This window comes from Panthera onca, chromosome B4 (assembly GCF_046562875.1).
Source record: "Panthera onca isolate mPanOnc1 chromosome B4, mPanOnc1 haplotype 2, whole genome shotgun sequence".
Classification (NCBI taxonomy): domain Eukaryota; kingdom Metazoa; phylum Chordata; class Mammalia; order Carnivora; family Felidae; genus Panthera; species Panthera onca.
Genome location: NC_138345.1, coordinates 133,174,918 through 133,199,838, shown reverse-complemented (window position 1 = coordinate 133,199,838; position 24,921 = coordinate 133,174,918). Strand labels below are relative to the sequence as shown.

Below are 24,921 nucleotides of genomic sequence, written 5' to 3'. Positions count from 1 at the left end.
TTGCCAATATTAGAGAAAGGAGAAGGGAGCATCTCTTTCTAGAGGAGAAGCCAGGAAAAGAAAGCAAAATGCAAAAGATCAGATTAAAATCAGAGGAGTTTTTGTTTGTGATTTGTGTGTGTGTGTGTGTGTGTGTGTGTGTGTGTGTGTACGTGTGTGTGTGTGTACGTGTGTGCAGGTGTGTGCATGTGGTAACTATCACATTTTGGAGGGAAAAGAGATAACTTGACAGAGTTATCTTCCACACCCCCACCCCCTCCTCTTGCCTCTGTTGTGCTGAAATATGTACAAATAAAAAGATCTGAATTTTGGAATCAGGAGAACCAAAGTTTAGTCTCCCATTCTGTCGTTGATCAGGATGTGATGTCAGGGAAGTCAGTTTTCTAGTATGAAATGGGAAAAATAATAGGTTCCAAGAAGCTCGAGGAAGGTAATTCCCAACACACTATACAAACATCAGGGAAAACAAGGAAACCATTTGTAGCAAATCTATTTATGTTACTTTTGGGAGCCTTTTTGTCAGTCTCTAGATTGACAGGCACGATCCTACTTTATTTCTTCTCTCCATGTCATTTCCTCTAGTACCACTCGCAAACTGAGTAAAGCCCAGAGTCCTACAAGGCCCCTGTGGCTACCCCCTCACCGCCTCTCCTCACACTCTGTGTCCCTTCTGCTCTGCCACCCTGGCCTCCTTGACGCCCTCTGTCGTTCGGCAGCTTCCCACCCAGGGCCTTGACTTTTGCTGTTCTCTCACCAGGAAGGCTCTTCCTCAGATGGCTGCAGGGCTCACTCCCTTCCTCAGGCAGGTCTCTGTTCAAATGACACTCCAGAAAGTCTCTCCTGGCCTTCCGTATGGCGAAACGTTCCTGCCCTCACCACTCTATCACTCAACCCCTGCTTTATACTTCATAGTGTGTATCACCTCCTGTGGTATCATATGTTCATTTGCTTCGTGTGTCATTGCTCACTAGAATGTAAGCTGTAGGAGAACACAGATATCCCAGCACGAAAACAGAGTCTGACACATGGGCTCTCAGTAAACATTTATTGGGAGAATGAGTGAGTAGTTTACTGTTAGCACATCTTAACCTCTTAGGAGACGTAAACCTCTGGACCCCACTTCCTCACCTCTTACTTCACCTGCTGCAGTTAGTGTAGTCCGCTAACCCTCCGGCATAGCTCTGAGACCAGCGGCCACTTCCTAAGTATAAGCAATCCTCTGGAAACTTCGCAGGCCTTATTTTGTCTCTCTTCTTCCACCTACTCTCTTTCTTGAAGCTTCCTCCTGACATCAGCTTTGCCTCGCCCTCTCCTGCCTCTGAGAGCCTCCTCGGGGTCCTTTTCTGGGCTCTCTTCATCACTAGTGATGAATTTAATCACTTAAATTCTGGGATTCTCGGGGCGCCTGGGTGGCTCAGTCGGTTAAGCGTCTGACTTCGGCTCAGGTCATGATCTCGCGGTCCGTGGGTTCGAGCCCCGCGTCGGGCTCTGTGCTGACAGCACAGAGCCTGGAGCCTGTTTCAGATTCTGTGTCTCCCTCTCTCTGACCCTCCCCTGTTCATGCTCTGTCTCTCCCTGTCTCAAGGATAAATAAACGTTGGAAAAAAAAAATTAAAAAAAAAATTCTGGGATTCTCTTAAGATTCAGCCTGGAAAATATTTTCTCCTCTCTCTGCATATCATATCACGTTATCCTTAGATGACATCACACATACACACACACACACACACACACACACACACACACACACAAATGCACATGTACATACATGCACAAATTGGCACATCTCCTGATAGGGTGTCTCGCGATCAGCTCATATTCAGCACGCCCAAAACTGAACGCAGTTTCTCCCACCCTGTCCCAAGTTACTCCTCCCATATCCCCGTCTGGGAGTGTTAGTGGCACAGCCGTTCACCCAATCATTCCATTTTATTCTTCCAAATGGCCTCTCAATCACTACACAGTCTCGTAAAAATGAGTTCTTACTCGTTTGCCATTCCAGCTGATTTGAGGTAGGGGTCATCAGTAGATGCTAAAACCATGAGGGAAGTGGTGGTTAGGGAACAGGATTTTCACATGGGCTCAAGATATTACCCCACAGGTTGCATATTAATTACAAAGGAGGAATGCTACTTTTAAGATGGAGACATCTGTTACCTTTCAAACTTTGAGCACCATCAGTTGCTGGGCAACGTGGCCTTACATGTCTCCTGATATTAAGAAGTATACATCAACTGTATAGTTTCCTTGCCAAAAGTATTTAACATAAATCTAATCATGAGGAAACAAACTCAGAATATAGGACATTCTTTTGGCAAGACAACTGGCTTAGATACTTAGGTCAGTGTCATGAAAAACGAAAAAGGCAAGAGTATTGTTCTAGATTGTGACTGAAGGGACAGCAGCCAAATGTAGTGCATGACTCCCAATTAAATCTTGGATTGAGGGGGGAAATCTAAACAGCTATAAAAGACATTTTGGGGGTGGCAACTGAGCAAATTCAAATATGGACTGTAAATTATATTGAATCATTGTTAATTTTCTTAGGTGTGATAAAGGTATTTTTGTTGTGTAGGAGAATGTCTTTATTCTCAGGAAGTTCCCAAGAATTTGGGGCTGAAATGTCTTGATTGATATCTGCAACTTTCAAGTGATTCTGTAAACAAAAATTGTGTGTGTCTGTACCCATGCATGTGAGAGAGAGAGAACAAATATGGCTGAAAGATAACTGGCAGATCTAGGTCAGAGTTATAGGGCTGTTCATTATTTGTTCTTTCAGTGTTTTGGTAGGTTTGATAAATTCAGAAGTAAAAGGGGACACGGGGAAGGGGAGCATGTGAATGTAGACATGGGGGAGTTGAAATGAATATGTGCCGATTACCAGCCGCATTTCTGCTTATTTTATTTTTTAATATAAAACATTAAGTTAGAAATACCACCCCTCCCACTCCCCTCCATGCAGGTCTGATTGTGTGCCTTCCTTGGCTAATGTGGTGACTACATGTGGATCTCTGGATACAATTCTTTGTTTGTTTTTGAGATGGGGGGTGGGGGGGGGAGGGGGAGAATCCCAGGCAGGCTCCTTGCTGTCATTGGAGAGCCCAATGTGGGGCTTGATCTCACAAACTGTGAGATCATGACCTGAGCCAAAATCAAGAGTCAGATGCTTAACTGACTGAGCCACCCAGGCATACAATTCTTAATAGCACAGGAAAAATATCATGCCCCTTCTCTCTGGCCTCCATGGTTTCTGATGAGAAATTTACTGTCATTCATATTGTTTTCCCTCTGGCTGCTTTCAAGTTTTTTCTTTCATTTTCAAAAGCTTAATTGTGTCATGTCCTGGCATGAATTTATTTGGGTTTGAGATTTGCTAAGACTTTGTAGAATTATGTCTCTTGACAAATTTGGGAAGTTTTCAGCCTTTCCTTCCCTCCCCTTCTCTCTCCTCCGCTCCCCTCCCCTCCCCTCCCCTCCATTCCCCTTCCCTCCTTCAAGAGAGAGAGTGCATACACCCAAGAGGCGGAGAGGGAGAGGGGGGAATCTTAACTGGCTCCACGTCTAGCGTGGAGCCCACTGCAGGGCTTAGTCTCACAACCATGAAATCATGACCTGAGCTAAAATCAAGTCAGATGCTTAACCAACTGAGCCACCCAGGCACCCCACAGCCATTTATTTCTTTAAGTTCTTTTTCTTTTTTTTTTTTTTTTCCAACGTTTTTTATTTATTTTTGGGACAGAGAGAGACAGAGCATGAACGGGGGAGGGGCAGAGAGAGAGGGAGACACAGAATCGGAAACAGGCTCCAGGCTCCGAGCCATCAGCCCAGAGCCTGACGCGGGGCTCGAACTCACGGACCGCGAGATCGTGACCTGGTTGAAGTCGGACGCTTAACCGACTGCGCCACCCAGGCGCCCCTTTAAGTTCTTTTTCAACCCACCGTTTTTCTTCTTCATCCAGGCCTTAGATGACAGAATGTTAGATTTTTTTATGGGTAGGGTTGACCTTGTTATCACTGGGCCATGGTGAAAGTCCTGACTTTTCACCAGCCCTCTCCTGACATCAGCAGGGATGCAGAGGGGGGGTGTCTTATTTCTGTGAGGTAGGGGTGTAAGTCCAGGTTCCCTGTTTTGTCTCCACTTATTTCTTGTGTGTTGGGGGGAGGGTATTTGTTACTGGTTGGTGGGAGTGAAAGACCCAGCTTTCTACTTGGCCTTCTTTGACGCCTCTGGGCAGGGGTATTGGGGAGCTTTATTATAATAAAACCCAAACCTTTTCAAGGATGGGAGTCTAGACTCCCCACTTGACTTTTCTGGTCAGGGGTGAACCCACTGTTTTTTTGTGGTGTCAGTCTGGAGTAGAACGATTATTGTCTAGAAGTTTTCTAATTTAAAAAAAAATTTTTTTTACATTTATTTTTGACAGAGAGACAGAGCACAAGTGGGGGAGGGGCAGAGAGAGACAGAGACACAGAATACGAAGCAGGCTCCAAGTTCCAAGCCGTCAGCATAGAGCCCGATGTGGGGCTTGAATTCACAAACCGCGAGATCATGACCTGAGCTGAAGTCAGATGCCCAACTGACTGAGCCACCCAGGTGCCCCTGTCCAAAAGTTTTCTGTTTGCCTAGGTTGCCCTTTCCCTGGTCCTTTGGCCAATGAGAGTAGGTTTTGTTGGGACTTTTTTGTCTGCCTCCATTGGCATTTACAGATGGTTGACTTCTTCAGCTCCAAGTCTAGAATGTAAGAGATAAAAAGGAAACCCAGGGAACTCACCACTGTGTCGTTCTTCAGGTCTCAAGGTCCCTTGCCAGTCTGCCTTCTTCTCTTCACCTTTCAGAACCTACATATGTTTGTTTGTTTTAATTTTTTTTTATTAAGTAAACTCTGCCCCCAACAGGGGTCTTGAACTCACAACCCTAAGGTCCAGATCATGCTCCTCCGACTGAGCCAGCCAGGCGCCCCTACTTTATGTTTGTTTTTTATATAACATCCAGAGTTTTTAGTTGTATTTAGCGGGAAGAGTAGAGAACAGTATGTCTGTTCCATGTCCCAGATGCACAAGTCCCTGCAGTAGCAAATGAAAGGTCTTTGTGGGCTGGGCTCTGCCTCATTGTCCCCAGATGACCTCCTCCTTGGTCCAACCATATCAAAATTACTTGTAGCCCCTTGAACTTGTCATGCTCCTTCAAACCTTCATGTTCTTGCTCTTCCTTAGCCTCGGATGACTTTCCGACTCCCTTCTTTGTCTGCCTGTGGTGTTTCTGTTCTGTTCTGTTCATACGGGTTTTTTCTGTGAAATCTACCTGGACAGTTCATACACTCTTTCCTTGGGCTAAATTTTGCCTCTTCTGTCCTTTTTTCTAACCGGACCATGAATTACCTTTGAGGGCTGGAGCCCTATTCTGTATATCCTTGTCCTCAGTAACTGGCATAATAGTTACTTAAGAATTGTTTATTGGATATGGGGCGCCTGGGTGGCTCAGTTGGTTAAGCGTCCGACTTCGGCTCAGGTTATGATCTCACAGTCCGTGAGTTCGAGGCCTGCATCAGGCTGTGTGCTGACAGCTCAGAGCCTGGAACCTGCTTCAGATTCTGTGTCTCCATCTCTCTCTGCCCTTCCCCTGCTCATGCTCTGTCCCTCTCTGTCTCAAAAATAAATAAAACATTTTTAAAAATTAAAAAAAAATTGTTTATTGGATAGATGGATGGATTGCTATATTTCTAATATCCCACCTGGGTTATTATTATATGTTTATTATATGTTTATCCCCTCACCTCCCACAAAACCCCCACTTATGTTCACCCCCTGTGTGTGACTCCTACTTCTACAGTGGAGAGAGAAATCCAGCAGCTTGCCTGAAGGCAGGCCTCCTTGGACTATGGCAGGACTCCATTGGCTTCTGTTAGCTGTACCATGTTCGTAGCTTTGAGTGACTCTGAATGCAGAACTGGTGGAGAGTTTCTGGCAAAAGTATCTTATTGAGGATGGAGCCATCGTTTTTATTATGTCAGCGCCTAATAAAGCCACATCCCAACCCAGGTACTTAATAAATATTCCTTAATGATAACGAGGAGATGAGTCTTGATGGCTAATTGCTGCCCTTCCTTGCTGAGATGCATTTCCAGAAGTGCTTTGTGGATCCTAGAAGACTTTCACTTGTCTACATGTTTAAGTAAATCTGGGGCTGGGATGGGAAAGCACTGGTTTAACGTCCTAAATTAATGTGAGAGGTTGGTTTTTAAGGATCCTTCTACTCACTCTCTAGTATGAGATTAAATCATGACGGCTTGACCCCCTTACTTCTGCATGGTAAGCCACAAAGCTCAGTGGACACAGTGAGCAGAGCATCGAACTCTGCCTTGGAAGCTGATGGCAGTATGTTTCTTAAAAACTTGAAAGTGTTTTTCTCTTTTTAGTTCACAGGGACCTCGTTTAAGGGAGAGAACATGAAAGGGGAGAAAGAAAATGGGTGCCAGAGAGGGGGCAGGGTCTAAGCTGGTGGTTGCAGCCAGCCAGGGATGAGACCCACAGCTGGAACTGAGACTGTGACAAAGAGCGTCACACCTCGTAGCCATTTCTGTTCATTTGAGTTTTCCTTTCAAGTATGTGTGCACCCTTCCCTGTGTGCGTGCGGAGCGGCATGAGTGTCCGGGGGGAGCCAGCTCCCAGAGGGTGGGAGTGAAGTGTCAAGAGCCGCCCTCCCACCCCAGACGCGTATATTACAGACAACATGCACAGTTTGGGGATTTGCGTCAGTTCTGTGGGGCTTCTCTTTCACAGACGGACTTCTAGGAGTTTCTGGGGAAATGAAATTTCTGAATAATATCCTGGCTCTTCTGACTAAGCCACTAAGGCAGAAAGGAGGAGAGAGATGGTCTTGGACCTCCATCTGGATGAACGCAGCCCTCCTCATTGGACACACATTTATGGGTCAACTTTGAGTCTTTCAGAGTTTTTCCGCAACAAGCAGAGGCCTAAACTTTAAAAGCTGTGTTCTGCTTTGCTGCATTTCCTCGTGTCCCATTCTGTTAGCATGGAAGCTTGAGGTGATTTTGACTCCACGTTGCCGCTCACTCCAACATCAAGGAAGCCCAGGGTGTACGTTTATCACCCCTGCGTCTCTTTTACCACTTGCCCCCCCATGGCTGTGGCTTACAGCACAGCTGGCTGGATGCGCATGGGAATGCCTTCTCGACCCCAGACCCCTTGCAGTGAGAGCACCGGCTGCCCCACCTCCAGTCTCTCCCCAGGCGGACCCGAGGAGCCTCTCACAGGAATCCTGATAAAAACCCAGAGGGAGAGGGGCTGTTGGTCCCTTCTGTTGGAAGTACCTATTGAAGTTGCTGAACGTGCTCTCAGAGAGCAGTTAGCGATGGGGAAGGAGTAGCACAGAGCGAGTGGGGTGTTCACGGACTGGGAGAAACCAGCACACTTGTCAGGAGGTTGAGACAAAAGAAGAAAGTGGAGACAGAACTAGACCTGGGTTGGGGTCCGCCACTGTATGAATGAATGACCTGTAACTGTGGTGTTAGTTTCATCACCTATAAAATTGGAAGAAGGGTCCCTACCTTGTGGGTTGTTCAGAGAATTCAGGGAGATTATGATGTTGTTGTTACAAAGTGAAAAATCATTTTGGGGCGCCTCGGTGGCTCAGTTGGTTAAGCGTCCAACTTCAGCCCAGGTCATGATCTCACGCTCCGTGGGTTCGAGCCCTGTGTCAGGCTCGGTGTTGACAGCTCAGAGCCTGGAGCCTGCTTCAGATTCTATGTCTCCCTCTCTCTCTGCCCCTTCCCTGCTCATGCTCTGTCTCTCCCTGTTTCAAAAATAAATAAAGATTAAAAGTAAATAAATAAATAAATAAAAACAAAATGAAATAGTCTTTGTGGGATTGGTAATTACTGTCTTGAATTCTTTTCTTGGTCCTCACTTCTGGTTCTCTTGATCAGGCCCTGAGCAGCTAATGACTTTCTCTGATCTTCTCAATACCCCTCCCGCTTGTTTTGTAGTGTCAGTGCTGAAGGCTGCGCCATGAGCTCCACGGTGAGCCCCAGCTTTTGAACCGTGGCTTTCTGTGCCTGCGGTCACTTTGAACCCCTCCTCTCCGCCTTCTTCACACCTGTGTATGCTCAGTGCTGTGGTTGAGCTGACCTTTCCACATTGCCTGCACTCAGCCCTATGTCCGAGCAGTGTGTGTAATTGAAGCCTCCTTGCCTCCCCGCCTCCCCATCCAATAGGGTCGTCCTTCTCTACTTTTTGAAGAAGTTAAGAAATCTATCCAGTGGAATGGCAAGAAGTCTGACCTGAGGGTGAGATAGAGTGAAGCTATAACCTCACTTTGTCACTTGCTGGCCTTTCCTACCCTCTGGAGCCTGTCCTTATCTGTAAATTGGATTGTTACCTACCACATGGATGAATCATGAGGAATATAAAAGTAGATAACATGTTTAAAATATCTAGAACAGTGCCTGCCACATAAGTAGGCACTCCATAAATAATTCATCTCTCCTTTGCTATTACGTGAAGATTCCCTAACCAAACAGGAAGTCCTGTATATGACAACCAGTTCTGCTTCTTATCCCCATTCTTTGATGCACTCCCCTTCCATCTAGAAATTCTGTGCTTTTGTGAGTTACTTTTCCAGAAATTGGATTTGTGCCTTACCCTTTGGGATGGCCAGTGTAAGTTGTTGAGGCAGCAGGCTAGCCAGGGTTCTAGGTAGATCATCTGTGGCTGTGATACCAAAACTAGCAGGTGTGTGTAGGAATTGAACCCATGATTCAGCTACATCACTGGGTTTGGTGACAGCAGCACCTCACGTTAATGTGTGTGTGCACCACTGGCTTCAGAGCACCCACTTTTATTTGATTCTTACAAGGGTTCCGAGAGGTAGGCAGATTCTCACTCTCCAGAAGAAGAAAAGGAAAACTGGGAAGGAGTCCCCTGTGTCACACCGGTAGTGATTGGTAGAACAGGAAAAGACCACAGACGCCTTGATTTTCTATCCAGGACTTCTATGTTTTGAACCCAGATGAGAACCAAAATTCTGGCTGTTCAAGTGAAAGCTTAGAGTTCTACCACAGACCCGTCTAGCTTTCCTGTCACTACTGTATGCTCTGTTTCCATTTCTTACAAGAATATTCATTAACTTATCGAATGAATTACATGCTAGGCAATCTAGACACTGGGGATACTGTCAGAAACAAAGGAAATAGACATGCCCTGATGGAACTTGTCCTAATGGTGGGAGGCTGATAATAAACAAGTTAGAAAGATGTGTGCTGTTAACTGTAAAGAATGTCACTCGGTGATGAGTGCTATGGAGAGAAATAAGAGAGGAAGCTGGGGGTGGGATGGGGCAGACACTGTGAGTTTTCACTTTGATTCTTTGTACTTATTGTCTCATCCCTGTGATACGCCCTCTGAGAGTGGTCCATCACACCCCAGTACCAGATTTCTACATGTCAGGGCTTTTGGAGACTGGTTTTGAAGTTGAACCAGCTTTACCCAGCGAAAGCAGGTGCAGGAGCTGTCTGCTTACCCACTAAATTGCTCAAGACTACCCCAGATCAGAGCTGGGATAGCCTGGATAGTGCCTTGGAATGCTCTGGTAGGTTGGGGAAGGAGCCTGTGCTGTTTTTTCCTTAGAGATTATTTGTTAAATCTATAGCTCCCCCTGCTGTTAGAAAACAGGGTAGGCTCTTAACTGATTTTTTTTTTTTTTTTTTAATGATTCTTTTTTATCCTAAGATTTAAGAAAGTTTTGTTTTTTAAATAAGTACTGCTGGGACATTTAGATCTTTCTTCTGGGACTGCTGTTGCTGAGGCCCAGCCCCCAGGAGCAGGATGGGGGGAGGAAGCACAAAGGCCCAGGCAGGATAGGGTCATATCTGTGCTCCTGCTACTTTTAGCTTCTCTGTATGCCTGCACTCCTACCACAGCCAGCAGCCTAGCAAAAGTTATCTCCACACACAGTTTCACAGCTGTTCTGAAATTCTAGGGCAGCAGAAGTGAAACTGACCATGGTCTTGTAAATTTCTCTGCTCTTGCTATTGTTCCCTACTTGAAGTGAGTCAGGCCTTTTCATCCTCTTACCCTCAGGGTGTCCCAACTCCTCATTTGTCTTTATAGCCAAGTGTTTGACACAAAACCGTCTTCATGATGCCACATTTGAGGAGATTTGGTCTTGGTTTGGCCTTGTTTGCTGAGTCGAGAGCTGTGGGCTGTGTGGTGGTAGATTCAGACCACAGTTGAGTCCTCGACGGGGCCTGTAGTGAGCCCTTCTTGTCAGCTGCTGGCTGTGTGCACCAGGGTCAACCAGACAGTCACTGTGAAATTCTTTTAGTCCTTAGAGATGAAATTCAAGGTCATTTTAGCTGAAGTGAAAAAGGAAATGGCACCCAACGAGACCTAGGTCTTTCTGGTGTAACTGCCCTGTTCAGTTTGGTCACTTTGTGAGTCCTAATGAGGTTGAAGGAGTAAGGTGGACCCCACATGAGGCTGTGCTCCTCCCAGAGTGAGGTGGGGCCCAGCAGGCATTCTTGGAAGATTGATCAATAAGGATTGTGCAGCTAACAGTCTGGTAACAGGTCCAGGATACTTTTTTTTTTTTTTTTTTTTAACATTTATTTATTTATTTTCGAGAGAGAGAGAGAGAGACAGACAGAGCACAAGCAGGGGAGGGGTAGAGAGAGGAGGGAGACACAGAATCCAAAGCAGACTCCAGGCTGTGAGCTGTCAGCACAGAGCCCAACTTGGGGCCCGAACCCATGAATCATGAGATCATGGCCTGAGCCTAAGTTGAATGCTCAACCAACTGAGCCACTCAGGCGCCCCTCCAGGTTACTTTTTTAAGCTATATTCCATTTTTGCACTTTATACAGCCCAGGCTTAGGTAGTGACTTCTCGTTAGGAATAAAGTAACCAGAACTGTTTTAATGGGGCAACTGAACCATAAAGATATGTGCTTACTCAGGTGTCATGTTCTTCTTCACTTCCGCTGATAAGAATTAGTATTTCTAAAATTAACTTGAATTAAAATGTCTTCTCCACCGTAAACTATAGCTGTGCACATGATGCTTCATAAAAGTAATTCTTTTATGATTCTTTTCTCAACAGCTTTGAAAAGTCCAGCTGCGTTTCATGAGCAGAGAAGGAGCTTGGAGCGGGCCAGGGTAAGACCTTTCTTCCCCAGGGGCCTCCAGAGTGCATTTGCAGAGCCCATTGTATTGCTGCTGTATTCCTTCCAGTCTAGTGCGCCCTGGGGCCAGCCCTCACCTCGTTCTAGACCGGAGGCGCTGCCTTTTTCTATTCTGTCCCCACCCCAGCCACCTTGTGGCAAGATCTGAAAACGGGATCAGAATTTCTCTTTTCCTGCACTTAAGGGTATATGATGATTAGCAGTCCTCCCTCTTGTGGCTCTGGAGACCGCTGGTATTTCCCCGTCTTTAATTCCACTTCACCTTTTGTGGATGTTAGAACGCGAACAGCAGCCATTGAAAAGCTTGCTGAGGGCTGGTCCTCCCGAGTCTGTGGCTGCACTGCCCACACCTCTCCAGGACGGGCATTCCGAGGGACAGAAAAGGTCTCTGTTGCCCAGAGTAGCCAGTGTCCACTCAAGGCTGTGGAGGCAGAAGCAGGGCCCCTGTCTGAGCCCCAGTTCATGTTGCTGCACCTGGCCTGCCGCCTTGTCCCCCCTCAGTTTCAGTTCCCTCAGGGACCTGAGGGGGATATTCTGCTGCCCAGTGTGGGCAGAGATGGGGAAGTCACCAGAACATGCTTCCCCTCTACCCCTTCACTTTTTTCTTTTACAAAAAGGCAAGGAAAGAGAACCTCCCAGTAGAGGACCCTATAGGCCATGGATCCTTAAGACTCTCAACTCTTTCAGAGACTGAAATATTTACCTCTAAGACTTTCTTACTGTCTTTATTTTATTTTTTTTAATTTCTAACAAGAATTATGAGTAATTCTTAGAGTGAGCGGGAAGAATGAGGTCATGGACACAGAACAAAGCAGCAACAAACTGTGCCGTTGGAGTTACTGGGAGGAGTGGAGAATACGGCAGGGGTGGGGGGGCGATGGCATTGCCCATGCCCCCAACCCACTTGCAGTAAGACTTGGTGCCGTTACCTGGACTGCTTCTCAGTAGGCAAGGAGTTCATTGGAGCAGATTAGAACAGCTCTTATTTTACAGAGTACTTTTGTGAGCAGCATGACATCATTTTGTGGTTGATGCCCACCTCCGCTCTTACGAATTAGGTGCTCTTTGTCTTCATTTCATAGATGCAGCTAAGAGAGATTAACTAAGCTACACAGCTAGTAAGTAGCAAAGCTGGGACTCAAACTTTGGCCTGTAGATGCCACATATTTTCTTAATTAGTGCCGTATTCTGCCTTGGCTTTGGCCACTGTTCCCAACTTCAGGTGGCTTAGAAAAGAAGACTTGTGGTGTCCAACACCTGTTCTGCCACCTGCAGCAGCCATGGCAGTACAGTTGCCCTCTGCAGATGGGGCAGAGCGATAGGCCCAGAGCCCACAGCCACTTTAAACCGTCTCCTAAAGAGCTCAGCACCACCCCAGGGCTGGCACAGGGCTGCCCAGTCGGAGCACCAAGTCTTCACCTTTACCACACACTGTGTGCTCTGGTTTTTTATTTTCCGCCCTCGTCGACCTTGTCCTGTCCTATGTTGTCTTAGCCTGCCCTGTGCTGGTTTTGACCCGGTAATGGTCTTGACCTATGGTTTGAAAAATTCTGGTGCAGAGGTTAAGAGCATAGACTCTGGAGTCAGATGGATCTGGGGCCACCTGTACATTAGAACGCAAGCACCAGGCATGTGCTGGCTCGGACACTGTTACGGGAATGGTTTAGTTCACCTGGAGTTGCAGAAATGCCGAAATGAGGACACTGGACTTTAGGGAACTAGGGCTATGACACCGTGTATCAGAATTAGTATTCCATATGGCGGCCACTCAGAATGAGTGGGAAATGTTCATGAGATCATACAGTGCTACCTTTTTTTGAACAAGGCATAAAATTATATTCAGTATAATTACAACTCTTTAAAATTAGACATCTTCTGCCTGGAAGAATGGAAGAAATAAATATCCCAAAATACTAAGTGGGTGATTAAAATTTTTTATTATTGTTTCACTTTCTAATTTTCTAAATTTTCTTTGATGAACATAGTTATTACTTTTATGATAGTACAAGTAATAAACTTTTAAGAAAAAATTAGCGTTCAGCCTCAGACAAATAGTCTGGATAGATGGGTGGTGCCCTGGGCAGGTGCATTGGAAATGGATGTGCCCCTTCCCCCAGAACTCCCCTTGCCTCAGAACCCTGCAGGCTCCAGGCTGAGATCAGGGGGGCCTACAGAGGTGACCAACCACAGACACAACAGCCACGGCTGCTTTTTGGTTCTGTCCATTCCATAACTTGTATCCTGGATGTGAGATCTTCTTGGTGTGTTTTTTCTGTAGACAGAGGACTATCTGAAACGGAAGATTCGTTCCCGGCCGGAGAGATCGGAGCTGGTCAGGATGCATATTTTGGAAGGTGTGTTAGGCCGGAAATGCTTCCTCCCCTTACCCTCGCTGTTTTCACCATGCATCACCCACATGTCTTTTTCCCTCTGTCTTCTCACTCCCATTTCTGGCGACAGTGGGTAAGCCGAGCCTTAGCACGGTAAAACAGCAGGACTGTGGTAGCCACCACTGCTTCTGAGAGTTCCCAAAGCAGCAGTCACATTCTCTCATGCCGGCTTGCCCTTTTCTCCTCTGGCTGGGTGGTGGCCCCGGATCTTGTCTCCCCTTGGTATGAAGCCTGTTCTCCAGAATCTTTTAAAGATGCAGTTACTGTCTCTTCTCCTCCACTCATTCACTCGCGCCTTCATTCAGCAGTCACTCAGACCTCTGTGACGCAAGTGGGCCCATGGCAGGTATGCTCCGCCAGACCCCATCACACACTTCTTTCCACATTCTAGTGAAGGAGCAATTCTGGCTGCTGAAAACACTGTGACTCAATTCTTTTTTGTTGTTGTTCTGTATTTATTTATTTGAGAGCGTGCACGCATGTGCAGGAGCATTAGAGAGGGGCAGAGGAAGAGAGAGAGAATCTTTTTTTTAAAGAACCAGTGCGTCCTTTTTTTTTTTTTTTTAAGTTTGTTTATTTTGAGAGAGAGCAAGTGTGGGAGGAGCAGAGAGAGGTGAGGAGAGAGAGAGAATCCCAAGCAGGCTCTGCACCGCTCAATGCAGGGGTCAAATTCACGAACCATGAGATCATGACCTGAGCCGAAATTGAGTCAGAGGCTTAACTGACTGAGCCACCCAGGTACCCCAGAGAGAATCTTTTTTTTTTTTTTAACTTATTTTTGAGAGAGCACAAGTGGGGGAGGGTCAGAAAGAGAGGGGGACAGAGGATCTGAAGCGGGCTCCACACTGGCAGCAAGCCCTTGTGGGGCTTGAACTCATGAACCACGAGATCATTACCCAAGCTGGAGTTAGACATTCAACGAACTGAGTCTCCCAGGTGCCCCAGAGAGAGAAAATCTTTTTTTTTTATTTTTTTTTAATGTTTATTTTTGAGAGAGAGCATGAGCAGGGGAGGGGCAGACTGAGAGGGAGACACAGAATCCAAAACAGGCTCCAGGCTCTGAGCTGTCAGCATAGAGCACGATGTGGGGCTCGAACTCACAAACTGTGAGATCATGACCGGAGCCGAAGCCAGACACGCAACCGACTGAGCCACGCGGGTGCCCCCCAGAGAGAAGATCTTAAGCAGGCTCCACACTCAGAACGGAGCCCAACTTGGGGCTTGGTCCCATGACCTGGGATCATGACTTGAGCCGTAATCAAGTTAGACGCTCAACCGACTGAGCCACCCAGGCGCCCCTGTTCAGTTTTGAGCCAACTTTGGGGTTGGATAGGAACTTTTCTTAGTCCGAGCACCGCATTGTGTTGACAGAGACACTGAGACCCAGCAGAGACTGAATTGCCTTTGTAACACAGAAAGCTTGAGGGAGGATGAGGCACACACTTCATTGTCTGCTGCGCTTTCGGCTTTGTAGCCCCCTGTGCCCGGTGAGCTTTGCTAGGTGTGCCCATGCCCTGTCTGCAGTTCGGGGCCCCTTCTTGTGTCCACGTAGAACTTCAGGCTGGGCCGCCCTTCTCTGCCTGGGACACTCTGCATCCTGATGGCTTCTGCTCCTTCCCCAGAGGGAAGGAGAGTTGCTCTGGAGCTCCCAGGGTAGAGCCAGGTCCATTCCTACATCCTCCTGCACTCCATTCTCTCCCACGGGCAGAGACCTCGGCCGAGCCTTCCCTCCAGGCCAAGCAGCTGAAGCTGAAGAGAGCCAGATTGGCCGATGACCTCAACGAGAAGATTGCACAGAGACCGGGCCCTATGGAGCTGGTTGAGAAGAACATTCTGCCTGTGGAGTCCAGCCTGAAAGAAGCCATCATTGGTGAGGAGGCCCCAGCCGCCCTGCGTGGACATGCAGGCCAGATGCAGAAGGAGGGGCTCTGGGCTTCTTGCTGTTTGATTCCGGCTTTGACTTGGGAACTGAGGTGCAGAGTGTGAGGGCCCAAGAAACAGGCTGTGTTAGCTTGGGGCAGTGCCAGCGGCCTCAGGGGTCACACCAGAGTAACTAAACAACAGAGGCACCTCTGTCCACCTTCATCTCTGCATACCCAGAGGCTGTGTCCTCTCCCACGGGGGGCTGATGTGTGTAAACCCACGGAGATGCCAGGAATTAGAAATCTGTGCCTTACTGTCTCTTTGTCTTAGTGCAGTCTCTCTCAGAGAGTGGCACTTTCCACAGATACTTCACTCAGCAAATACTGACTGACCCAAGAGGTGTGCTAGGTGCTAGGACTGCAGCCCCACAAAGCAGAGCAGGCCCCTCGCCCTTATGGAGCTCAGGCCTAGGAGCAGACACCAGCAGGTCAACAGGCAGCAGCAAGACAGAGACAGAAGCTGTGCCGGAGAGAGCCCTGGCTACGCTGGGCACACAGAGGAGGGTCCCCAGCCAGGCCCTGACAGCGGGGTGTGGTGCCAGAAGAGGTGACGGCCAAGTCCAGGGCTGCAGGATGAGTAGAAATTAAAGTATATTCGGGAAGAGAGGCGCTGCGGGCTCCAGGGGAGAGCTGTGCAAGGTGAGGAGCAGCCCGGGCGTGGAGCTGGAGGAGGGGGTATTGAGACGGGAGGTAGGAGGTGGGCAGAGTCCAGGACGTGCCAGGGCCTCGTGTGCCATGGGCAGCTGTTCGGACCGGATTCCTTTAGAGTTTGGTAACTGTTAGCACCGATGTGTGGCTCCTGGGCTACAGTGGGGCCGAGACCTGGTCCTGGGCAAGGCCGTGCGTTCCTGCCCCTGGAAGGTAGCTGTGCCACCAGGGAGAGGGGCGCAACTGCTCCCTTCGTTATAAGCAGTTAGATCTTTTTGGCAGGGCCCCAGGCTGAGTTGGGCCCTGAGCCCTGGGTCAGAGGAGACTTTGGTTTCCGGGGCCTTGTCTGCACCGCAGACAGTGGTTTGACAAGGTCGGAGGCAGCCGGAGTGCCGGGGGCTGCACACCCTGGGCCCCAGCAGCCCCTCTGCCATTGGTGCCGGTAACCCTCTTAGTTCACCGCTTCGCCCTGGCATTCATCCCCCTTCCTCTCCGTGTTCTCCTGCCCAGTCCTCACCAGATTCCACACAGCCCCTAATCTCAGGCCCGCGTTTAGGTGACGGTCAGTTCTGGGCTCTCTAGCCAGCCGAAACCTGAGAGTTGGCATTGTGCCTGGCCCTGTGTAACGTTCTGCAGTTTACAGAGATGAACAAAATATGACGCTGCCCTCAAAGAATTCAGTACAATGAGAGGAGACTGATGTATGAACGAGTGATTTCTGAGTCTGGCCCCTGGTCAGGTGCCAGCGTTGCGTAGTGAGAAGGTCATGGTCCTGTGACCTAGTAGCTGAGTCACCTGGCTTGTGGGACAGTTTTCAGGTCCACAGTGATGGATATAAAGGGCCCCGCACAGTCTTTGGCGCCTGGGAAGCCTCACAGAAGGGCGGCTGCTGTCGTGGACGACGTGGGGTGATGGTGGGTCAGGTGCAGTGCGAGCTTGGCTGAGAAGGCGTCCTCTCAGCGATGGGCACGGTGGTGAGGCCCGGAGAGCGGTCACGGACAGTACGGCACATTTGGGGTCCACCTTTGCCAAATGGGGAGCGTACGTGACACTCCAGGCACGGGGACAGCATGGGCAGCGGCCCGTGGGCGTGTTAGGACGTAGTTTGTTTGAGGACGGGGTACGTAGTGACCAGTGGTGACTTGAGAGAAAGGAGCATTTGCCAGCCAACGCCAGAGCCTGTGGGTTTTGGGGAATGAGTAGGTGGCAAGGAAGCGTTGACAGCAAAGGCAGGCCGTTTGTTCAAGAAGTGAGCGGAGAAGGAAGGGGGAGGGAGAGGGTGGGCTGGGAGGAGAAATCGATGCAGGTGTGTGGCTGAGAGGAAGGAGTCAGAGGAGGAGATGGGAGGATGGGAGGGGACAGACTCAGGCCAGGTCTGTGGAGGAGGAGGAGAAGCTGGCCGTGGAGAGTGGGGAGGGAGCCCCGGCAGTCCTGAGGCCCGCTGTAGGTGGGGGCCTGACAGGGGCTTTGCAGAGGCTGGCCTCCCGCTGTCTTCCCCACACACTCCCCACGGCCACTCCCAGCACACGGCTGCCGCTCGCGTGCTCACACGCACATCCCTCCCCCAGGTCACCCCCAGCTGGTCTGTAAGATTCATGGCAAGATCTCTCTTCCAAGAAGTCCTCCCTGAGCCTCTCCTCAGCGTCTGTGTTTCCCTCAAGCAGAGGCGACTGGACCAAAATCAGAGGGCGAGGGGGACTCTGTCTCTCCACACCCTGCACCTGGCCCAGACCCGGCCACCCTAGGGAGAGGAATGCACTCTGCGGGGACCCTGGCCCACACTGGTCACTGGGCTTCTCCGGTGTGGCCGGCCACTCCCTCCGCTTGGAGTGTCCCCGGGGGTGGAGCCGAAGCTCCTCCGTCCGGGATTCCGCCGTCCGGTGCTGGGTGTCGTGCGGCTGCTGTCCCGTGGCGTGTCTCCTTGCTGGGAGGAAGTGGGAGAAATCTAGATGTGTGACTGGCCTGAAGTACACGACAGTAACGGGCTCCATTTCCCCCGTGTGCTGCACATGTGGCCCCCTCCAGGGCAGATGAAAGGAAGTGTAGGAGCCAGCCCAGCGATGGGCATCCCGGGCTCCGGAGCTTCAAGCTCAGGCACATCCTTCCCTGGTCCCAGGGGAGCAGAGAGCCTCAGGCTGTGGCCCCGGAGAGGAAGAGTCTGCTGGGAGAGTTACTAGTGTGTTCTTGTTCCTCATCTGTGGTCTTTCCACCACAGCAGATTTCCCCAGGCATGCCCGACAGCTCACCTCCGTGCTGTGACCGCTGCCTCAGTCCCTCCCGTGTGAATGGCAGACCAGCGCAGAACCTCTTCCCCCAGCGGCACTGAGGGGGTGGTTGTGATGTGAATCGTGTGAAATACCTACTTGTCTCCTTCCTTTTGTGTCCTGGCGTTTCCACACGAGGGCCCTGCTCCCCCTGCTTCTCCCTCACAGCCTGGCCCCAGGAGCACGTGCACTTGAGGTGGCCAGGGGCCCTGACCACGGGGCAGGGCATTTCTAGCCGGCAGGGGGGCTTTTCTTCTGGTGGCCGCTGCCAGATCTTGGGTCTCCGGGAGTCACAGGCCACTAAAGGGACGTCACTGTACTTCAGTGATCCTGTTTCACCTGTGCAAGCAGGTGTACCTTTTCCGGGAGGCCCTTAGCCTGTGCCTGCCCTTTAGGAAGTGGAGGCAGCCCCGGGGAGGAGCCCTCATTGCAGGGTCCACAAGCCTCTGGGGGAAGAGAAGAGTTTTGTGCCACCATAGGATGGAAGTGAAGTGCGTTTAACAGGAGGGAAGCAGATGAGATGAAGGAGGCTGCAGGATGGAGGGAGGCAGGGAAGGAGGGAAAGTAGGGCTTGACCTTGGGGACTGGACACAGTGAAGTCAAAAGCAAGGGAGCACTTGATAGCTTAGTAGCCAGCACTCTTCCTGCCTTTGTTTGGGGGTCCTGATGAGGCGCTCTCCTGGAGCTCTTTTGCTGGTCTTTCTCACGTCGGCCTCGCTGGGGGTGGGGAGGGGCCAGAGTGGGCACCTTGCGGGGACAACCCCCCTTCCCATTCGCGGGCACTGGAGGTGGACTCTCACCATGGCTTTGGCTTTCAGTGGGCCAGGTGAATTACCCGAAAGTAGCGGACAGCTCTTCCTTCGATGAGGACAGCAGTGATGCCTTATCCCCTGAGCAGCCTGCGAGCCATGAGTCCCAGGGCTCGGCGCCGTCCCCCTTGGAAGCCCGAGTCGGCGAGCCACTGTCCAGTGCCACCACCCTATCCCCCACTCAGGTGAGCTTGCCCCTGCTGGATGCTTTCCCTGCTCCCCAAGGGCCCCAGACCTGCTGGAGCTGCCCAGGGTGAGGTCTCGCCTGGGCCAGGTGTGGTGGGGAAGCTGGGGATGTCCATGGCTGCCTGAGTCGCAGTGGTGGGGAGCGGGGAGGCGTCGGCAGCGGGCCCCGTTTTGGCCAGACTTCGCCAGCCTGTGGTCCCGGGCTGGGGCTGCCTTGCAGCAAGATTCCTGAGCCTCCCTGGCCTGTCCCTGCGTCCAGTCGGAACAGCCTGCTTCTCCCGAGTTCAGTTCAGTGGCCTTTTCACTGCCCTCTGTGTCTCCATGTTCCAGCTCCCTCAACCCTGCCCTGGGGGCCGGGTTCTCACCCCGCCTCCCATCTTGCCCGCCGGTGGCCCCCTGCCCGTGATGGCTCTGGAGGAGATGCCTGTAGCCGCCTCTAGGCAGAGCAGGGCTGGGATGGACCCCCTGATAATGGCCGTGCCCCCTGGGGCAGCGGGAGAGGGAGGCTGTCCTCACCTCCAGCCCTTTCTCAGGTGGTGTCGTCTCAGCTCCCAGTGGGCCCGGATTCCGGAGAAACACTTTTCCTGACAGAGCAGCCTCCTCTGCCTCCCAGCCTCACCAATGGAACCACAGCCCCCCCTGCCAAGCCCACCCCGACGCTTATTAAGGTACAGGTCCCCAGCAGCTGCCCTCCCCTCCCCGGGCCCCTCCAAGCCCTGCCGTGATTTCATCCCAGTGTGGGGCCAGCTGGGGGTGGGGGGCGGGGGGAGTGCACCAACATAAGTCACGGAAGTAACATGGGAGTTTCTCCTCTTCTCTCTGCGGACGCTGGCTGTCACCCTCATAACTGCCATTTCCTAAGCACAGTGGCTCTTATTCCGCCCTGCCCGTGAAAACACACCCCCATCCAACCCCTCTGGTCTACTGACACCACATGAGGCAGTAATCGGAGTCTGCTCTAGGAGTGACAAAACTGAGAAGGGAAATGATGGGCGCCAGGTCACACAGGGGCTGCTTTGGGCTTTTTTTTTTTTTTTTTTAAGATTTTATTTTTAAGTAATCTCTACACCCAACATGGGGCTTGAACCCATGACCCCAAGATTAAGAGTTGCATGCTCAACCAACTAAGCCAGCCAGGTGCCCCGGGGCATTTTCTGTTCTCTTCCTCCAAGACCTGACCTAACATGTCTGGGGGGCAAGGCTGACCACCAATCCCCAAGACACCTCCTGGGGGACCTTGGTGTGGGGGACACCGTGTGGGGCACTGAGGTTCATGGAGCTCAGCAGCCCCACGACCCAGGGTCCGTCCTCCCTGTCCCACAGAGCCTCCTACTTCAGGGTCTCCGGGATTTCGCTCCAGACTGCTGCCTCTCCACGCCTGCACCTCTGCTGTCCCCCTCAACCCCGGGGCAGCTTCCCTTCCTTCCTGCCCCCCCTGCTTCTCCCTCTCATCTCACCATCTGCCCCCCGACACACACGCTGCCCTGGCTGGAGCCAGCCGCGTGCCTCTGCTGCTGCTCCCAGCCTGGGAGCCATCCAGGTTCCCATTCCCTCACTGGAGCCGAGTCCTTGCTGTGCCTCCGGCTGCTACCTTTCTGTTTATGGGGCTCCCTGGTGACCTCCTGTGTGGTGTCCCCACCCTGTGTGCACCATCTCTGCAAAGCCCCCCGAGGCCCTGCTGCTGGCAGGAAGTTTCGAGTGTGTGGCTTCCCCATCCCAGAGGAGGCAGTGAGCTGCCCCACTAGGGTCGCAGTGCCCAGGCCGTTCATTCTTCCGGGTGCCTCTCACCTCTGGGGTCTATTCCTGGCGGCCACAGATGTCAGAGTTTTTCCTCCAAAAATCCACCTCAAGCCTGTTCCTTATCGCACAACTGGTGCCTTTCTTTATCCATACACATTTGAAAGAACGGCGTAAATCTATTTGTCTCCCCTTCCTCTTGCGTGGGGGATTCCTCAGCCTTGTGGGCTGGCTCCCAGCCCCCGGCGCTCGGGGTGACACGTCTCCTGAAGTACCTGATGTGGAGGCTGTGAGCTCCATCCACCAGCTGTTCGGTACTTCGTTGTGTTTACTCTTAGCTGGAGGTCATGGTGACGTCCGCATTTGGTTGATTAGTCTCCGGGCCAGAGGCTTTAAGAAAGAGGGGCTGTGCCCGGCCTCCCCCCGGCACGCTCGTGGCCACTGATGAGGCCGCTGTCCGGTAGCGGGGGAGCGGACGGGTCCTTCTCAGAAGCCCCACGCTGCCCCCTGATGGCGCCTGCTGTCTCCTCTGCCCTCAGCAAAGCCAACCCAAGTCTGCCAGTGAGAAGTCGCAGCGCAGCAAGAAAGCCAAGGAGCTGAAGCCAAAGGTGAAGAAGCTCAAGTATCACCAGTACATCCCCCCGGACCAAAAGCAGGACAAGGGGGCGCCCGCCATGGACTCCTCCTATGCCAAGATCCTGCAGCAGCAGCAGCTCTTCCTCCAGCTCCAGATCCTCAACCAGCAGCAGCAGCAGCACTATAACTACCAGACCATCCTGCCCGCCCCGCCAAAGTAGGAACCCGCTCGCCACCATCACCCCTACCCCGCCCGACTGGCCGACGCCGGGCCTGGTGCGGGTGAACCCAGATCCTTAAGGAGGCTTTGTTCCGGATCCTCACGCCCTGCACCCGTCTCTGCCCCAAGGGTGATGCTGGCCAGGCTCTCATTGCTACCTTTCCTTCTTCTCAGGCCCTCAGGTGAGGCCCCGGGAAGCGGCGGGGCCCCCCCGATACGCAGCCTCTCCACTACCGGCAGCGGCTCCAGCTCGGGTGCTCCTGGTCCCAGTGGGTTGGCACGTCAGAACAGCACCTCACTGACTGGCAAGCCGGGAGCCCTGCCTGCCAACCTGGATGACATGAAGGTAGGTGGGCGAGCCCCCTTCCTGCTGGGACACTGGGACCGCCGCCAGGCTGGCCTTCCCCCTGGGGTCTGGCCTAGTGTTTCTATGTGGGGAAAGCAGCCGGTGTAAGACCCACGGCGGTGGTAGGCAGAGCAGAGCTCCGGACTCTGGTCTCCTCCAGAAGAGGCCCTTAGAACCTGCTCCAAGGCTCACCTGGCCCCGGTCATCGTGATACCTGCCTTGTCATCACAGTCCTTACCATTAAGTACCGCAGCCGGCGTCTGTCTAGGGCCTTGGGGCTTATCAAGCCTTCTTATGTGACTGCTCTTCCTTCGCCTTTGCCATGTGGCATGAGAAATAGGGACTGTCCCCACTGCCTCGGGATGAGCACGTGGAGGTGTTGAGGGCAGAGGAGCTCGTCGGAGGTGTCAGACCCGGCCGGTGGCAGAGCCAGGATTCAAATGTGGGGCCGCCGACTTCAATTCCCCGCCTTTTCTACTTTGTCCGTTAGCGCCCCGCTGAATGTGCTGCACACACGTGGTTCATCTGCCTGGGAAAATAGTTTGGGGCTTGGGACACTGACCCTGCTCGTGTCCTGGGACCTCAGAGGGTGGGTCATGCTCAGGGCCTGGCCGGTTTCTTCTGCCCTGATCAGAAGATGGAACAGACCAAACTCTCCCTGGAGAGTTTGTCCTCAGAAGCAGACCAGCCCCTCCCGAGTCATGATCCGACCCCGGTAGGATGCAGCCCTCGTGTGGGTGGCTAGGCACAGGCTCCAGGGTCCATCAGACCTGGGTTTAACTTCGAACTCTGCTGCTTGCTGGGTGAGATCTGGAAGTCATTTTACTTTTGTGGTCTGTTTTCTCACCTGTAAAATCCAGTTGGTTCAATTAAGTGATTGAGCAGCAGGTACTGCGCTGGGGCTGGGGACAGCTGAGGGACCATCGTGCCCAGGTGGAGGAGGATGGGCCCAGGACACACACACACGTCTCACCCTCCAGGCTGTGGGAGGGGCAGGGGCTCCTGTATCTGCAGTACCAGCGGGACCCAGATGAATGAATCCTGGTGGACAAAAGGCTCGTCCTTCCCACCTCCCCGACTGCCCTCCTGCCTGGACCCAGTTCTCTCTGTCGCTCTGCGGCCCTGACTCTCGGCCCCTTGCAGGTGGCGGAGCTGAAGCAGGAGCTAAAGCTGCGGTCACTGCCCGTCTCGGGCACCAAGACAGACCTGATCGAGCGCCTGCGTGCATACCAGGAACAAGTCGGCCCTGCCCCGGGAGCCCCCAAGGGCCCTGCTGCCCCCTCCATCTTGCCCAAGGCTGGTGAGGTGGTGGTCGCCTTCCCGGCCACCCGGCTAAGCACGGGGCCTGCCCTGGTGGCAGCGGGCCTGGCCCCGGCTGAGGTGGTGGTGGCCACGGTGACCGGTAACGGAGTGGTGAAATTTGGCAGCACGGGCTCTACACCCCCCGTGTCTCCCACCCCCTCAGAGCGCTCACTGCTCAGCACGGGCGATGAGAACTCCACACCCGGGGACACCTTTGGAGAGATGGTGACGTCGCCGCTGACCCAGCTCACCCTCCAGGCCTCACCGCTACAGATCCTTGTGAAGGAGGAGGGCCCCCGGCCCGGGTCCTGCTGCCGGAGCCCCGGGGTGCGGGCCGAGCTGGAGGGGCGTGACAAGGACCAGATGCTGCAGGAAAAGGACAAGCAGATCGAGGAGCTGACCCGCATGCTGCGCCAGAAACAGCAGCTCGTGGAGTGGCTGAGGCTGCAGCTGGAGCAGGAGAAGCGGGCGCAGCAGCCCGGCCCCGCCCCCGCCCCCCTCAGCACCCCAGTGAAGCAGGAAAGCAGCTTCTCCAGCTGCCAGCTGAGCCGGCAGCCCCCGGGTCCCGCACACCCCTTCAGCCCCAGCCTGGCGGCCCCCGCTGCCCACCACGCGGACGCTTGTCCCCTGGTGCCCCCAGCCGTGGTGGTGAAGCAGGAAGCCGTGCTGCCGGAGCCTGAGCCAGCCCCCGCTCCCCAGCTGCTGCTGGGCCCACAGGGCCCCAGCGTCCTCAGGGGGGTCACACCTCCCACCCTCATCACCGACTCCACAGGGACCCACCTTGTCCTCACCGTGACCAATAAGAACGTGGACAGCCCCGGCCTGGCCAGTGGGAGCCCCCAGCAGGTACCTGGGTGGAGGAGGGGCAGGGGCTGGGGGAGACCGTGAAGATGCTCTGATGACAGCCCCGTTTACCAGGCGCCCCCATGGCTGGGCAGACTGGGCTGGTTTCCCTTCACCTTCCACTCGATCCTCTAAAATGAGGGGTCACCATCCCCACGTTACCAAGGACGGGTGCCGAGACTTGGGAAGGTTAAGGGGGCTGCCCAGGACCCCAGAGCCACGAGGGTGGAGCCATCAGGGACTGCCCAGCTCTGGACCTGGGCAGCCCCCACCCAGGCCGGGGACCATGCCCGCCTCTGCTCCGTAGGGGTGGGACAGGCCCCGGTGAGGGTCAGGGAAGCCCTAGCCTGGGAGAGGCCGAGCCTGGTGCTAGCCCGACTCCCCTCCCACGCCCAGAGAAGCCAGCTGACCCCCACTATGCTGTGCTGGCAGCCAGCTCCCTGCTGCTGCCACCCTCACAGCCCAGACCCTCCACCCTGCC

At 52.6% G+C, this 24,921-nt stretch overlaps 1 protein-coding gene across 2 annotated transcripts in view; it reads left to right on the top strand.

Annotated features, from left to right (window-relative positions):
- MRTFA (myocardin related transcription factor A) overlaps window positions 1-24,921 on the top strand; it is a 101,815-nt gene that overhangs the window by 71,049 nt on the left and 5,845 nt on the right. For both annotated transcript variants that reach the window (XM_060659496.3, XM_060659495.3), the window contains exons 3-10: window positions 11,116-11,171; window positions 13,476-13,551; window positions 15,296-15,457; window positions 19,240-19,415; window positions 19,950-20,084; window positions 21,693-21,946; window positions 22,124-22,295; window positions 23,439-24,443. In XM_060659496.3, coding sequence (XP_060515479.2) covers window positions 11,116-11,171; window positions 13,476-13,551; window positions 15,296-15,457; window positions 19,240-19,415; window positions 19,950-20,084; window positions 21,693-21,946; window positions 22,124-22,295; window positions 23,439-24,443 — 2,036 coding nt within the window. The remainder of the gene's footprint in view (window positions 1-11,115; window positions 11,172-13,475; window positions 13,552-15,295; window positions 15,458-19,239; window positions 19,416-19,949; window positions 20,085-21,692; window positions 21,947-22,123; window positions 22,296-23,438; window positions 24,444-24,921) is intronic.